The sequence below is a fragment of the Fusarium oxysporum genome, chromosome VI (assembly GCF_013085055.1).
Source record: "Fusarium oxysporum Fo47 chromosome VI, complete sequence".
Classification (NCBI taxonomy): domain Eukaryota; kingdom Fungi; phylum Ascomycota; class Sordariomycetes; order Hypocreales; family Nectriaceae; genus Fusarium; species Fusarium oxysporum.
Window position 1 is genome coordinate 1,696,087 of NC_072845.1, and position 14,081 is coordinate 1,710,167.

The 14,081-nt window shown below is 49.3% G+C and overlaps 6 protein-coding genes across 6 annotated transcripts; 4 read left to right on the forward strand and 2 right to left on the reverse strand.

Moving 5' to 3' along the window:
* Nucleotides 1–59: 59 nt before the first annotated feature.
* FOBCDRAFT_225672 (fungal-specific transcription factor domain-containing protein) lies at nucleotides 60–2,236 on the reverse strand. The gene is made up of 3 exons (XM_031186786.3): nucleotides 1,910–2,236; nucleotides 1,037–1,853; nucleotides 60–988 (listed from the first exon to the last, which is right to left on the reverse strand). The coding sequence occupies exons 1-3, from the start codon at nucleotides 2,023–2,025 to the stop codon at nucleotides 155–157; spliced, it is 1,767 nt and encodes a 588-aa protein (XP_031037921.2). The 5' UTR covers nucleotides 2,026–2,236; the 3' UTR covers nucleotides 60–154.
* A 136-nt stretch (nucleotides 2,237–2,372) lies between these two features.
* Nucleotides 2,373–4,469, forward strand: FOBCDRAFT_225673 (serine hydroxymethyltransferase-domain-containing protein). Its single transcript, XM_031186785.3, has 4 exons — nucleotides 2,373–2,829; nucleotides 2,877–2,933; nucleotides 2,983–3,214; nucleotides 3,265–4,469. The coding sequence occupies exons 1-4, from the start codon at nucleotides 2,734–2,736 to the stop codon at nucleotides 4,389–4,391; spliced, it is 1,512 nt and encodes a 503-aa protein (XP_031037920.1). The 5' UTR covers nucleotides 2,373–2,733; the 3' UTR covers nucleotides 4,392–4,469.
* Nucleotides 4,470–5,020: 551 nt separating this feature from the next.
* Nucleotides 5,021–5,844, forward strand: FOBCDRAFT_225675 (glycine cleavage H-protein-domain-containing protein). Its single transcript, XM_031186784.3, has 3 exons — nucleotides 5,021–5,300; nucleotides 5,350–5,412; nucleotides 5,459–5,844. The coding sequence occupies exons 1-3, from the start codon at nucleotides 5,162–5,164 to the stop codon at nucleotides 5,773–5,775; spliced, it is 519 nt and encodes a 172-aa protein (XP_031037919.2). The 5' UTR covers nucleotides 5,021–5,161; the 3' UTR covers nucleotides 5,776–5,844.
* A 130-nt stretch (nucleotides 5,845–5,974) lies between these two features.
* On the reverse strand, nucleotides 5,975–9,591 carry FOBCDRAFT_225676 (glycine cleavage system P-protein-domain-containing protein). The gene has a single exon (XM_031186783.3). The coding sequence runs from the start codon at nucleotides 9,382–9,384 to the stop codon at nucleotides 6,223–6,225; it is 3,162 nt and encodes a 1,053-aa protein (XP_031037918.3). The 5' UTR covers nucleotides 9,385–9,591; the 3' UTR covers nucleotides 5,975–6,222.
* A 1,274-nt stretch (nucleotides 9,592–10,865) lies between these two features.
* FOBCDRAFT_202952 (uncharacterized protein) lies at nucleotides 10,866–11,537 on the forward strand (the record flags this gene model as incomplete). Its single annotated transcript, XM_059609047.1, has 2 exons — nucleotides 10,866–11,418; nucleotides 11,494–11,537. The coding sequence occupies 2 exons, from the start codon at nucleotides 10,866–10,868 to the stop codon at nucleotides 11,535–11,537; spliced, it is 597 nt and encodes a 198-aa protein (XP_059467361.1).
* Nucleotides 11,538–13,461: 1,924 nt separating this feature from the next.
* On the forward strand, nucleotides 13,462–14,030 carry FOBCDRAFT_320527 (uncharacterized protein). Its single transcript, XM_059612048.1, has 2 exons — nucleotides 13,462–13,758; nucleotides 13,812–14,030. The coding sequence occupies exons 1-2, from the start codon at nucleotides 13,590–13,592 to the stop codon at nucleotides 13,835–13,837; spliced, it is 195 nt and encodes a 64-aa protein (XP_059467362.1). The 5' UTR covers nucleotides 13,462–13,589; the 3' UTR covers nucleotides 13,838–14,030.
* The last annotated feature ends 51 nt before the right edge of the window (nucleotides 14,031–14,081 follow it).

Consider the following 14,081-nt stretch of genomic DNA (forward strand, 5'->3'; position numbering starts at 1 on the left):
TGTGCTCAAATTTCGGCGGCCAACGTAACTGGGTGCTCAATTTGAGCAAAGGGATTGGTGGAGACAGTCATATATACGGCATCTGTATTGCATATGCCTCAAGGACTCTTAGTTTTATATATCGAGGCGGGTATCTAGGATTAATGATGTCCTTTCATGCAAAAGATATCCAGATCTGACGCTCACGCATCGCCCTACATAGCATCCAAGGACTGACTTGATCCGGCGGCTGCTCCCAAATATGCTCCAATAGCACCAGTGTTTGTCTCATATTCCCCAGCCCAATTGTGTCTAACATAGTCTGCAACCGCGTCCTCAAGACCTGCTGGACTGAAGGATCTGACGTGCTACACCCGATAACAGCGAGTGGCCAGCAAAGACTCGTATTTATCCTGACCGAAGCGGGGAATTGATCAAGTAATGCAACTGCTTCAGCGACGGCCGATTCTACTAATGCTCGTTGGAAGCTGCCTTCAGGTTGCTGATGAGGTTTCCCAAGGACTGTCCAGAGATACAGGAGGGCAGCTTGTTTCCATACCAGCCCCGCAAGACGTGTATATGGTGTGACAGAAGGATCTGGGAAGAAGCCCATTACTTGAGATTGAAGGAAAGCGAAATTGACAATGTTGTCGGGGCTTGGTGAGATCTCTCCATCGACAGTCGGTGAAGACATTACTTGTCCTAGGTGAAAGATCTGGGATATAAGGATGAGTATTTCGAGCCAGCAGCCACATAGTTGGCCGACATACTTCCTTGCGACCAAGTTTCTGGCCCGGACTTCAATATCGGGGCTGAGTAATGACTGTGAGTTATACTGGGGATCAATCGAGATCATACTGGTGGCTGCGATATGCATGTAGTACTCGGTTAGAAAGTCTGGTAAGTCGTCGTACACCATGTTCTGCGTCCCTGTGAGTAATGTGCTCACTAATGACTTGGACGCTGTTAGATGGTCAAATATTGTGCCGTGAATGTCTCCTTTGGCAACCTGCAGCATGTTAGTCAACAATCGTGTCATGGAATCAATGGTACGGACCTCAGTCAAACACATGATAAGACTGCCGACTGTCAAGACAAGGGTGTTCTCGGCATTTCCGGATACATACTCATCGACGACATTCCTAAACATCCGCAGCGAGTCGGTGTAATACCTCTGAGCGATCTCATCGCTTGGATGTCGCTCTGCTGATGCCTGACGATGCGCAGCACTCTGGGCGAGGATGAGTTGTAGCACAAGTGGTTTTGAGAAGGCCAATGGTATAAGCTTGGCGATGAAGGGATTCACGTCCGTGGAACCGTTGCCCATGCTATTGGCCGTTCGTGACAGGTAGTAACTGAGAAGCTCATATGACTGATGTCCCTGCTCAGGTAGCATCGACATTGGCATAGTAATGGCTCCATTGAATGAGAGTCCTGTGTCTGGGGACGGCGGCAGAGCGAGAGTGAGAGCATTGGCGGTATCTGCATCCCATGTTGTGATAACAGTCGGTGAGTCTGATGAGTTGGATGACTGTGAAGGAGATGGCTGATCAACATCATCAACGGCTTCGATGATATCCACATCAGCTTCAGCATCGACCATGTGGGTGTCCCCTTGCCCATGCACCGGAGAACTGTCGCCATTCTGGGGTACATCGGGATTCTCAGCAGCTCGGTCCTCCTCCGGCACCGGGTCCGGTATCACCGGGTCATTCACCGAGTCTGCATCGTGACCCTGTCTCAGCGAAGCAACGCTCTGTTGTGAGCTTGTAGATGCAGCACCAAATGAAGACCGTGATGGTCCCTTGGCAGGCTGTGGTTCAGGCCAGACACAGTCGAGCTTGTTGCGTTTGCAACCGCTGCAGATTGGTTTACTACATCATCACGTAAGTCAAATCAAGATGACTGTTTGGAGAGCGGCTGGTAGTACCTCTCGTCGCACTTCTTTTTGCGCTTCCTACAGGTAAAACAGCCCGTCCTACTGCGGATTATAGGCACGGGACGCATTGAGGGGTTTGGGTTTGGGTTTGTTGGTGACGGTGACATATTGAGCCCTCTTTTTTTTGCCACCGAAAGACTCGGTGACAAAGCAAGCGGATTGCTTGGCTTTGAGTGGTAAAGTACAGCGCGGTTAGAGGTGAACACCAGGCACAATCAGGTGCAATGCAAATCGGATGGAGGCTCCGGAATAAGCGAGACGAACCGTAAAGCAACGTCCGTGGCCTTGGGAGTGGATCGTGTTTGTTTTTGTTGTGGGGGAGTCAAGTCAAATCAAATCAGGGCCACGGATTGAGAATGCTTCTGGACTAATGCCCATTCGCTTCAGTTACATAACGTAGGTAACGGGAATAATTGGTTACCCTGTACCAAGCCACTTCATCCCCGTTCACCGAGTCAGCTTCTAAAAGTGTTCTAGGCTCAGAGATAGCGCATGTATCGTCAGGTAACTCACTCCCAGCCCTCAAAGACCAAACCTCCGAGGATCATGTGGGACTCTTCCACCCCCGGCTTTAGATCTCGACTCAGTGACGTTTGATAAGATTGACTCGGTGACATTGACCATGAGGTACGTACCGGCATCTTGATCTCATGCTCCGGTCCTGGAACTCATGAGCCGAAGGCGGCGGACAGCGACATTCTTATTAGATCTTGTGCTGCTCTAGCTTAGACTTGCTGTTTGAGACTGTATCGTAATTTCATCTTCTTTTTCCTTTCTCTTCAGTTCATACAGAGATACCCCTCATCATACACATCATGATGAACTTGAGGCTCCTTCGGCAGCAATGCCTTCGCACAAAGCCATCTCTGGCCAGCCGCGTTACCACCAGGACATTTGCTTCTCAATCTGATGTAAGTCTTCAATGAAGCCATGTCCAACAATACCTAACACTCTACAGCTTCTCGGTGCCAACCTCGAGCAAGGCGACCCTGAGATCCACGCCATTCTCAAGCGTGTAAGTCACTTTCCAATACACCAATTGATCCAATCTCACACCATCGTAGGAAGAGAAGCGCCAGAACCATTTCATCAACCTCATCCCTTCCGAAAACTTCACTTCGCGATCCGTTCTCGATGCTCTAGGCAGTGTTATGCAAAACAAGTACTCTGAGGGCTACCCCGGCGCGCGATACTATGGTGGTAACGAACATATCGATGAGGCAGAGCGTCTATGCCAAAGACGTGCCCTCGAGACCTTCCGTCTTGACCCTGAGAAATGGGGTGTCAATGTTCAGCGTAAGTCTCGACTTCGCGTTCAACTCTTTGTTCAATGCTAACAGCCTCAGCCCTTTCTGGATCACCTGCCAACCTCTACGCCTACTCTGCTATCCTCAACACCCACGACCGTATCATGGGTCTTGACCTTCCCCATGGAGGTCATCTCTCACACGGCTACCAAATCCCCAACAAGAAGATCTCCATGGTCTCCAAGTACTACGAGACCTTCCCCTACCGATTGAACGAGGAGACTGGTCTCATCGACTACGACAAACTTCGCGAGAACGCTCTTCTGTACCGTCCTAAGGTTATCGTCGCTGGTACATCTGCCTACTCCCGCCTGATCGATTACGAGCGCATGCGTGCTATCGCCGACGAGGCTGGTGCTTACCTTCTGTCTGACATGGCTCACGTTTCTGGTCTTGTCGCTGCTGGTGTTATTGGAACACCATTTGAGGATTCTGATATCGTTACTACCACCACCCACAAGTCCCTTCGTGGACCTCGTGGTGCCATGATCTTCTACCGCAAGGGCGTTCGAAGCACAGACAAGAAGGGCAAGCAGATCATGTATGATCTTGAAGGCCCTATCAACGCTTCAGTTTTCCCTGGTCACCAGGGTGGTCCTCACAACCACACCATCACCGCCCTCGCTGTTGCCCTTCGCCAAGCTCAGACACCCGAGTTCAAGCAGTACCAAGAAAAGGTCCTCGAGAACTCACAAGCTCTGGCCAAGCAACTCTCCGAGGGTCTGGGCTACAAGCTCGTCTCAGGCGGTACCGATAACCACCTCGTCCTCGTTGACCTCAAGCCTAAGGGTGTCGACGGCGCACGCGTCGAGCGTGTTCTCGAACTCGTCGGTGTAGCCAGTAACAAGAACACCGTCCCCGGTGACCGCTCCGCCCTCAAGCCCGGTGGTCTTCGTCTCGGAACACCCGCCATGACAACGCGGGGCTTTAACGGCGAGGACTTCAAGCGCGTGGCTGATATTGTGGACCGCGGTGTGCAGATCACTCTAGCGGTTGATAAGGACGCCCGCGCGGCTGCTGAGGCCAAGGGTGCTAAGAACCCCGGTACTGTAAAGAACTTTTTGGAGTTCTTGGGTGATGGATCTAATGTCAAGGAGATTAAGGCGCTACGAGATGAGGTCGCTGAGTGGGTTGGAGGGTTCCCCCAGCCCTGGCTCAAGTCATGATGTTTTTGATGAAGAGTAAAGATCGTTTTTGGCGTTTGGAAAATAGTATCATAGCAAAATTTACATGAGTTAAAGAGTCTATTGCATGATTCTCACCAAATTTGTTGTGTTGTAGCTGTGTTGATCATCCATGTTGTAATCATGATGGGCTAGAGCACTGGAAGTTAAGCTGTTTGGACCAACACCACGACTGTGTAATAACCGCCACTTCAATGGTCATGCAAATTTGATGCCAACTTACTCCAGTAGCAATTGACCCAATTGACTAAAATTACATGATAAAATTGCCTTGCACTTCATTCTCCGTCGTCAAACTCCGAATATCTCACTCCTCGGAATTCCAAGTCTTCCCCGCATACCCAAAAAAAATATTTCAGGGCTCTTGGATCTGGGGTTATCGGTACTTGACTCAGTGAAAGATGCCAGTAGCGAGTACCTTTCGCAAGCGGCTAAAGCAGGTTACACCGCCCATCATGACAGCTTTTTGGCGAGATAAGCGGTACCGCTACTTAAAGATGTGGGTACAGTGAAGTAGCGCTCATGACCTGATTCTCCAACTGTTATGACGCTACGAGGCACCGCTTGAACTGGGGCCGGATAGTGACTCCGAGGTACTTGACCGGAGCGCCGCCGAAGACGGGGGATGAGAAGTGCTAGGGATTGTAAATGGGGAGTAGGTCACCTAAAATCATCATCATCACAGACATTCGCATTCACTCATTCAACCTCAATCCATTCCTCATACTCACTCCCTCTCTTACTCACTCACAATGTCTGGTCTCTTTGCTCGTCAAGCTTGGGCTTCTGCCTCTAAGCTCCGATCCACTGCTCTTCGAGCTCCCAAGACTGCCTTTGCCTGCAAAGTCAACAGCATTGCTCCCCGACGATGCTTCTCAGTTTCCATGAACCGTAGGTTCTGCCTCCTTTTTGAAGCTCAATCAAATCTAATAGTCTTTAGTCCTCGCGAGGAAATACACTGAGAGCCACGAGTGGGTTGACGTCGCCGCCGATGGCAAGACCTGTAAGTTCATTTGTCTGATCTAAAGCTCATCAATTGACATTACCAGGCACAATTGGCATCTCCAACTACGCTGCTGAAGCTCTCGGCGACGTTGTCTACGTGGAGCTTCCCTCTCAGGGCGAGGATGTCTCTGAGGGCGAGTCTTTCGGTAGCGTCGAGTCCGTCAAGTCTGCTTCTGACATCAACTCTCCTGTATCAGGCTCTGTCGTGGCGGTCAACGATCCCATCGTCGACACACCCGCTGATCTTGGAAAGGATCCTGAGGGTGAGGGCTGGTTGATCAAGGTTGAGGCTGAGGATGTTTCTGCCCTTGATTCATTGATGGACGAGGCTGCTTATGCTAAGCACCTTGAGGAGCATTAAGCGATGGTTTTTGATTATATTAAATAATTGGTGATTTAAAAGCAAATGATATCAGATTTTTCGCATTCATTTTCGGTGTGTCTGTCCCAAGGCACAATTTGTAGATCGTGTACATGTGTGATCATAATAAAGGCCAAGTCTTGGAACAGGAGATATTGTCCTCTAAACCACTTCACTTCTCAACAGAAAATTGCTTGAATATTTGAACTCATAAATTTCTAGTTTTAGAACTTTTATTCTAATCTCATCATATCTCGCAAAACTCCGCCAATACAGAGATCAGTTCGCCTTGGTTGAATAGCTTCCCAAAAACCATTCCATATGCATGTCAGGGACCCATCATGGTTGAATATGATATATCTTTTCCCGCTAAAAAAAAAATAAAAACAATCGCTTAATATGACCCGTCCACCATCTATCGTTAAACCATTACTTCTTCCTTTTTGTCTACAAGTTCTCAGATCCCTCAACAGGGGGGCAAGTGCAGAACAGGTTGGTGTCACCATAAGCATCGTCCACGCGTCCCACAGAGGGCCACATCTTCTTCTCCCGGAGCCAAGGCAGGGGATAAGCAGCCTCCTCACGAGTGTAAGGGCGGTCCCACTCGGAGGACAGAAGGTCTTCTTGAGGGTGGGGGGCGTTTGTGAGAAGGTTGTTCTTGCGGGGAACCTTGCCAGACTCAACGTCGGCAATCTCCTGTCGGATCTGGATGAGAGCATCGCAGAAACGGTCAAGCTCGGCGCGGGACTCGGATTCTGTAGGCTCGATCATGAGGGTTCCTGAAACGGGGAAACTCATGGTGGGAGAGTGGAAGCCATAGTCTGCAAGACGCTTGGCGATGTCGGCAACTTCAACTCCGGCGGTCTCCTTGAAGGGACGAACGTCGAGGATGAACTCGTGGGCGCAGCGGCCGTTGGCGTTGGTGTAGACGACCTTGTAGTGGGGGAGGAGACGGGACATGATGTAGTTGGCGTTGAGGAGGGCGGTACCAGTTTGCTTGGTAAGACCATCTCCACCCATCATGAGGATGTAGGTGTGGCTGATGGGGAGAATAGAGGCGCTACCCCAGGGAGCGGCGCTGATGGGAGCAACGGCTGTGCTGTCACGTTCGGCACCAATGCGCTGAGGATCAATCTCAGGGTGACCGGGGAGGTAAGGAGCAAGATGCTTCTTAACAGCGATAGGGCCAACACCGGGACCACCGCCGCCGTGGGGAATACAGAAGGTCTTGTGGAGGTTGAGATGGCAAACATCAGCACCAATGTCACCGGGGCTGCAAAGACCGATCTGGGCGTTCATGTTGGCACCGTCCATGTAGACGAGACCGCCATGCTCGTGGACAAGATCACAGACTTGCTTGATCTCAGGCTCGAAGACACCGAAAGTAGAGGGATAGGTAACCATGATAGCAGCAAGTTCATCAGCGTGCTTGACACACTTGGCCTTCAGATCCTCGATATCCAGGTTGCCAGTCTTACCGTCACACTTGACAGTAACAACCTTCATACCAGCCATGGCAGCAGAAGCAGGGTTGGTACCGTGAGCCGAAACAGGGATAAGGCAGACCTTTCGCTTATCTCCATCACGAGCCTCGTGGTAAGCCTTGATACAGCGAAGACCAGCAAACTCACCCTGTGCACCAGAGTTGGGCTGAAGAGTGGTAGCGTCCATACCAGTGATCTCAGACAAGTTCTTGGCGAGAGAGCTGATGAGAGCTTGGTAACCAGAAGCTTGCTCAACGGGGGCGAAGGGGTGGATGTTGTTGATACCAGGGTCGGAAATAGGAAGCATCTCGGTTGTGGCGTTGAGCTTCATTGTGCAGGAGCCAAGAGGAATCATGGAGTGAACGAGGGAGACATCCTTGGACTGGAGGTGGTAGATGTATCGAAGGAGCTCGGTCTCGGTGTGGTATTGGTTGAAGACAGGCTGCTCGAGGTAGCCGGTCTTTCGCTGGAGAGAAGCAGGGATTTGGTCATTGAGGAAGGTAGCCTTATCAGACGCAAGAGCAGACTTGAACTCGGCCTCAGAAACGCCAAAGGCCTTGACGAGGTTACCGAGGCTCTCAAGGGTGACACCCTCGTGAAGAGAGAAGCCAACCTTGTCCTCAGCAACACGGCGAAGGTTAATGTTCTGAGACTCAGCGTTCTTGTGAACCTTGGCAATGGCCTCAGGAGATCCCTTGAGAGTGACGGTATCGAAAAGAACAGAGCCATCCTCGCGGAGACCCTCAGTGTGAAGCTTGAACTCGCCCTTCTGAAGGATCAAGCTCTGGGCAAGACGGGTCTTGCTCCAGATATCCTCAGCAATGGTCTTAAGACCCTTAGGACCGTGGTAGACAGCGTAGAAAGCAGACATGTTGGCAAGAAGAGCCTGAGCAGTGCAGATATTGCTGGTGGCCTTCTCACGACGAATGTGCTGCTCACGAGTCTGGAGAGCCAGGCGAAGAGCAGGCTTGCCGAGACGATCCTTGGAAACACCAACGAGACGACCAGGAATCTTGCGCTTGTACTTCTCAGATGTAGCGAAGAAAGCAGCATGGGGACCACCGTAACCGAGAGGAACACCGAAGCGCTGGGAGTTACCGATGGCGATGTCGGCGCCAAATTCTCCAGGGGGCTTGAGCATGGTAAGAGCGAGAAGATCGGTGGATGCGCTGAGAAGAGCCTTCTTCTCGTGGACGATGTCGGCGAGAGCTTGGTAATCGTGAACACCACCGTGGGTATCGGGGTACTGAATCAGGGTTCCAATGAGGTCGCCTTCGACTTCGCGAACGAGCTTGGAGTTGTCGGCGAGGACATCGCCGATGACGAGCTTGATGCCGAATCCCTCAGCTCGGGACTGGAGGACGGCGATGGTCTGGGGGTGGCAGTCCTTGGAGACGACAAAGACCTTCTGGCCTTTGCCCTTGGGTGCGTTGGCCATAGACATGGTCATGGCCTCAGCAGCGGCGGTAGCCTCATCGAGAACAGAGGCGTTGGCGATGTCGAGACCAGTCAAATCTGTGATGAGAGTCTGGAAGTTGAGGAGAGACTGAAGACGGCCCTGGCTGATCTCAGCTTGGTAGGGGGTGTAGCTGGTATACCAGGCAGGGTTCTCGAGCACATTGCGCTGGATAACAGCAGGAACAAGAGTTCCATAGTAACCAGCACCAATGAAAGATTCGTAGACCTTGTTGTTCTTGGCAAGTTTTCGCATCTCTTGCTGGATGTAGTGCTCAGTACGACCATTGGCGGGAACAGCAGCTTCCTCGCCGCCCTCATACCACTGTTCAACGAGGTTGAGACCCTTCTGTTTCCTCCGAACCTGCGGGGGAATAGTCTGCTCGAGAAACTCCTCCATGGAGCTCACGGGAGGGTCCAGCACCTTGAGCATTTCTGTCTGCTCGCTGGACTCGCTGCCAATGTGCCTCCTTGAGAAGAGCTCATGCTCCTGCAGCTTAGTGCTGCTCTGTGAGTCGACAAAGCGAGGGGCGCTGACTTGGGCTGTGACTGAGAATGCCCGGGATACGCCATTGAGACGAATCGATTGTGTGAGACGTGGTTGAAGGGTGATGGGGGAACGACGAGACTGACGGGCGAGCCGTTGTCCGATACGAGTGGCAGACATCATGATGGGATGATTGCCTATTAGACCAGACCCCTCTTCAACACAATTCAGTTCTGAATTATGAAGAAAACAAAGAAAGGAAAGGAGGAGGGAAAGGGGATTGACTGATTATGAGTATGAGTATGGAGTGTTATCAAAAAAAACACAGCCCGCATCCAAAGATTTTAAGGGTACGGGCGGGCATGAGCATGAGTGGCGTCGGCCGTCATGGTCCGATCATGTCGCCGGTTCCTTTCTCCAAACCGGCCGGAAAAGGTACATGAGGATACATCTGGATCTGAACCTTTCCAGAAGACATTTCATGTGACTCGGTGAAAGTGCCAGCGCGGCAACTAAAGCGCGATAAACCCTGTGATTCGCTGGCTTTGACTCAGTGAAACCAAGTGACTCGGTGAAAGATAAGCACCCTATCGCGCCCAAATTCACCGAGTCAACGGTAATTCTTCACTGAGTCAAATGCACCGCAACAAATCAGGTGGTCGGTAAATGAGCCGCGGGGGTCTTATCACTTGATTTTTAGGCCAAGCTGGGGTTGGTTCCACTGGGTTCTGCCCTGGAAATACTTCCTCGGCGTTGGACCGAAACCTGGGGGCCGAGCTCGGGGTGGTCTGGCCGGTTCCTTTGTTCGTCAGTTGATTTGATGTTTATGATACGAATTTATCGGTACGCCTTCTAGAAATGCTCTATGCAGCTTGTCCTTGTGACACTTTTAGACAGGCTCTGCACGGATTTCCGGTGTAGAGGCCGGGGTTGCAATGCCGGAATACAATACACGCCCCACTGGCCAGGGCTGCTAGGGCACCTTATCCAAACTCCGATGTCTTGGCATAGGGTAGCTGCATTTGGTCCAACGGCAGAACCTAACGAAACTTCGAGGTCTATCAGGCAATACGAATGAAGTATGATAAGCAAATAGTTGCTGGATCTCCTATCCATTATGAGCACTAGATGCTATCTAAGAGTGTTTCTTATGATCACAAGTCGTGTTGTGACACAAACTGATCATTTATACTAAACCTTCATCACATGAGAATAAAGGCATGGCCCAGATGCCCTTATCCTAAATAATAAAAATATGATGAGTAGTATTGAGGAATAGGGTATCATATCTAAGAGGATTTTACGGTCATTAACAAGTCAAACAACTAACCATTCATCCTGTCTGACCTATAGGCGCTTTATGGAAATCAAAGGGCTATGATAATCTGAGGCAAGTCCATGGAAGAAGAACAAAGACAGGGAGAACAAGACACGAAAAGATCCATCAAGCCTTCTCGCATTTGGTAATGATGAAAAAGAAAAAGAAGCTCATGTCTGACAAAGAATCCAACATGTTCATCAGTTCAGGGTACATGTTGTGAACAGCTGTCGCCCATCAACAACCATAACAACGTCTAGGATCAATGACCCTGAGGCACTCTGGGCTGAAAGACTCGGAATTTTCAATATTTGAAGATCAATTACACCTTTTAACACTTTTCATCATGATAGCTAAAACAATTCAGACAAGGCCACCTACTGGGGTACCATTTTGCGAAAAGCACTTTCAATCATTTATATTCAACTACATCACGCAACAGATCCAAATCGAGCAGTTGACATCAACAAGAGCGATACAGTCGGGTCCAACTCGAATTCAACCACGAAGAGTCGCAAAAGATAAGCATCCTCTTGGAAAGATCACGAAGAAGCGCGAGGCAGACGGGGATTTGCCAAAATCTACAACAAGGAAACGGAAAACTAACTATACAGCCCAGAGCTCGAGGAGGTGGAATGCATTCATCACATTGGTGCAGCAGCAGGTGAAGGAGAGGAGAGATGCTACAGAAGGCGAAGAATTCAGCTGTCCCTTTGGACCTACTCCCTGGGCATGCAAAATGTGCATATCCAAGACAGGCGAATCAACTGAAGAAAACCTGCTGTTTATGGGGGAGCACACGGCACCTTGGGCTAACATGGCACCTGTTAGGCGTCCTCCAAGGCTTAACATATGGAAAGACTTTGGGATAGCAGAGTTTCAGACGTCTCACTGTGAAGGTTTGTCATATGTTATTGATACGTGTCGACAGCCAATGTTTATGATGCTGTGAGCTTTTGCTTACTACGAAACAGTATCAGGAAATAACCAGAAGATCAAGAACTTTACGAGACACTAATGACTACAACACGACAGAAATACGAAGTGTGCAAGAGGCATAAGCGACGATCAATCGACGGTGATCATACCATTGCCTGAACTAACCCTATAAAAAGCTTGTGGCATGATTGCCATGAAAGATTGCGCCTGGCTTCCTCCGAATACAACGCTTGAACTGTCATCAGCCCGAAACTTGCTGCTGTTGTTGTGGCGTGTCGCTTTTATTCGTTTGGCGGAGTACGTGTTCATGACAGACCATCAATTCGCAGTTGACCTGGTCATGGGAAGGGCGGTCCTAATTTAGGAGGGAGAAAGCCAAGATGGCGAGGATGAGAACGAGCATAATGCCCAGTGGCAGCAGTTGCATTAGCTTCGCAAAACTCGGGGAGTCTGAATTTATTGGGTCAGCTCTGCTACCAGTCAAAGAATTCCATTGAGATTAGTTGCATGTCTGCGTACATCACGAACCAAAAGATGGCGCCAAAGCCGGCAACACAAGCAAGAATTGCACAGTATTTGTAACCATTTTCAAGTTTAGCTTTAGTTTCGACCCATTTGCCTGGTTCGGGACCCTCATCCGTGGCTGGGGCTGTGGCTGACATTGTTGTTGTATTGGATTGATGGGTAATGATAGCACTTGCTGACTTGGACAAGGCAGAAGCAAGATAGAGACAAATGGGAAGAAGAGCAGTATATTTATACCGCAATAAATCTTATAGAGCTTTGTGTCCCTCTCTAGAGAAGGGTCCTGACATATGGAACTTGTGCGAGAGAACCCTTGCATTGGATGTTTTGTGAAGCTTTCACCAACCTCCACTCCCTCACATATATCATCCAGTTACAGAGAACCTGCCTGGGTAGATTGATATGTGATAAGCTACCGACAGGACACCAAGAATGCAAGTTTCTGCATAAAATCACAGTTGACCTCAACTGATGCCAGAAAAACTTAGTAAAGGCCACGTAAAGGTGAATCTGTCGACCGGATTGATTATGCTTCAAAATGGAGCGGCTGCCAGGCAGTTTTTGACTAATTCATGGATCGACGTCTTTGCTGAAAGCATTGAAGCATCCAATAAGCAATAAACCTACCTTGACGTGATTCGCTTGAGAAACCCTGTACATACCTCGAAGCAATGAAAGTTGGTAGCAACAGGCAGCAGAGGGGACCGTTCATATGGCTACCAGTGACTTAACTTGTGAATATCTAGATGGAAAGGCAAAGAAATCGCCAATACTTCTTCTCGTTAAACTCAGAGGGATACGTGTAACAACTCTGACAAGCTTCAACACTCGATGCTGCTGTCCGTCCCATTTCGTCAATTAACCCAAGTGCAATGCACATTTACTGCTAAAAGCGTTCTATTCTTAGACAAATGTCTTCCTGTCGAGTTTATCGGTATACATCTTCTTGTTCAGCTGTCTGTGAGTGATGTGTAGTAAGAAGTGGAATAATATGCTCCGCTCCTCCGTTTACCTCGAGCATGAGAACGTCACATTACCTCACCAAGATAACGAGCTAAGGCTACAAGTGAAAGATAGAGCCACGTGAAGTAGAGGCCTAAGTGAAGTGCCGGGATTGGTCGTGTTAGTGGCAAGGACGAGTTATTATTGCGATCCAATAAAAAAATGTAGCCAGGATGTGTGATATTAGTGGCGACGAACCTTAAAGCTTGGCCTTGGGATTTCTCAAGATTGCATGTTGTATAATGTTAGATAAGCTGGATCACTTGGTCTTTTCTTGCCTATAATATCGACAGGATTAGTGTTTTCAACAGGATTAATAAACCCGAAGTGTTATAGAGAGTAGAAATGTAGAGAACATTCGAGATTGCCAATACCGCGATACCCTGTCATCAAATCTCGAACCATCGTGGATCATCACGCGGAGGCTAAAAAGCTGGGCCAAGTCAAGGAACCGCCAAAATCACTCACATCACCCCCACAAAGCCAACTCAGATCGCCAACCAGAGTGTAATCCCACGTCAGGACCCCTCATTCAACAAGGAGGGGTCTTTTGAGATCAACGCACAAAGGCCGCATCCCACATGCTGAGTATATAAGACCCTGCATGATCCGATCAGATTCTCTTTTTATTCTTCATCCTCATCTTACAAACAAGTCTTCAAAACAAACTCAACACTTTTTTCTGTACTTCAAACCTATCCACCAAACAATAATCACAATGGCTGGCGACTGTGGCTGCTCTGGTGCCTCTTCTTGCAACTGCGGCTCTAGCTGTAAGTCAACATGACTCTATTCTCATCAGTCCATTAATACTAATATGCGCTAGGCTCTTGCTCCGGCTGCGGAAAATAAGCTCTCCCATCTCATTTCAAGCAAGATTTATTGAGATACCACCCGTGACCTTTGCCGCAATTCTACGAAACAATACATGGATTCATAAATATTGGTGTTGAGCCCAGTGTGCTCGGGGAGATGGCGGTTGGACTTACAGTTTCACTGGTTTGCTTGTAGTGCAATTCTGAAATACATTTCTTCATCACCATAATTGTCTGCTTAGTGCTCTGATGGTCCGCGTACTATCTTCTCATTCATTGAT

Coding starts and splice junctions, on each gene's coding strand:
- FOBCDRAFT_225672 (XM_031186786.3), bottom strand. CDS start 2,025: ATGTCACCGTCACCAACAAACCCAAACCCAAACCCCTCAATGCGTCCC. Junction 1,854..1,909: donor AAAAAGAAGTGCGACGAGAG/GTACTACCAGCC, acceptor GTGATGATGTAG/TAAACCAATCTGCAGCGGTT. Junction 989..1,036: donor TTATCATGTGTTTGACTGAG/GTCCGTACCATT, acceptor AACATGCTGCAG/GTTGCCAAAGGAGACATTCA.
- FOBCDRAFT_225673 (XM_031186785.3), top strand. CDS start 2,734: ATGATGAACTTGAGGCTCCTTCGGCAGCAATGCCTTCGCACAAAGCCA. Junction 2,830..2,876: donor CATTTGCTTCTCAATCTGAT/GTAAGTCTTCAA, acceptor AACACTCTACAG/CTTCTCGGTGCCAACCTCGA. Junction 3,215..3,264: donor ATGGGGTGTCAATGTTCAGC/GTAAGTCTCGAC, acceptor TAACAGCCTCAG/CCCTTTCTGGATCACCTGCC.
- FOBCDRAFT_225675 (XM_031186784.3), top strand. CDS start 5,162: ATGTCTGGTCTCTTTGCTCGTCAAGCTTGGGCTTCTGCCTCTAAGCTC. Junction 5,301..5,349: donor CTTCTCAGTTTCCATGAACC/GTAGGTTCTGCC, acceptor AATAGTCTTTAG/TCCTCGCGAGGAAATACACT. Junction 5,413..5,458: donor CGCCGCCGATGGCAAGACCT/GTAAGTTCATTT, acceptor TGACATTACCAG/GCACAATTGGCATCTCCAAC.
- FOBCDRAFT_225676 (XM_031186783.3), bottom strand. CDS start 9,384: ATGATGTCTGCCACTCGTATCGGACAACGGCTCGCCCGTCAGTCTCGT.
- FOBCDRAFT_320527 (XM_059612048.1), top strand. CDS start 13,590: ATGATCCGATCAGATTCTCTTTTTATTCTTCATCCTCATCTTACAAAC. Junction 13,759..13,811: donor TTGCAACTGCGGCTCTAGCT/GTAAGTCAACAT, acceptor AATATGCGCTAG/GCTCTTGCTCCGGCTGCGGA.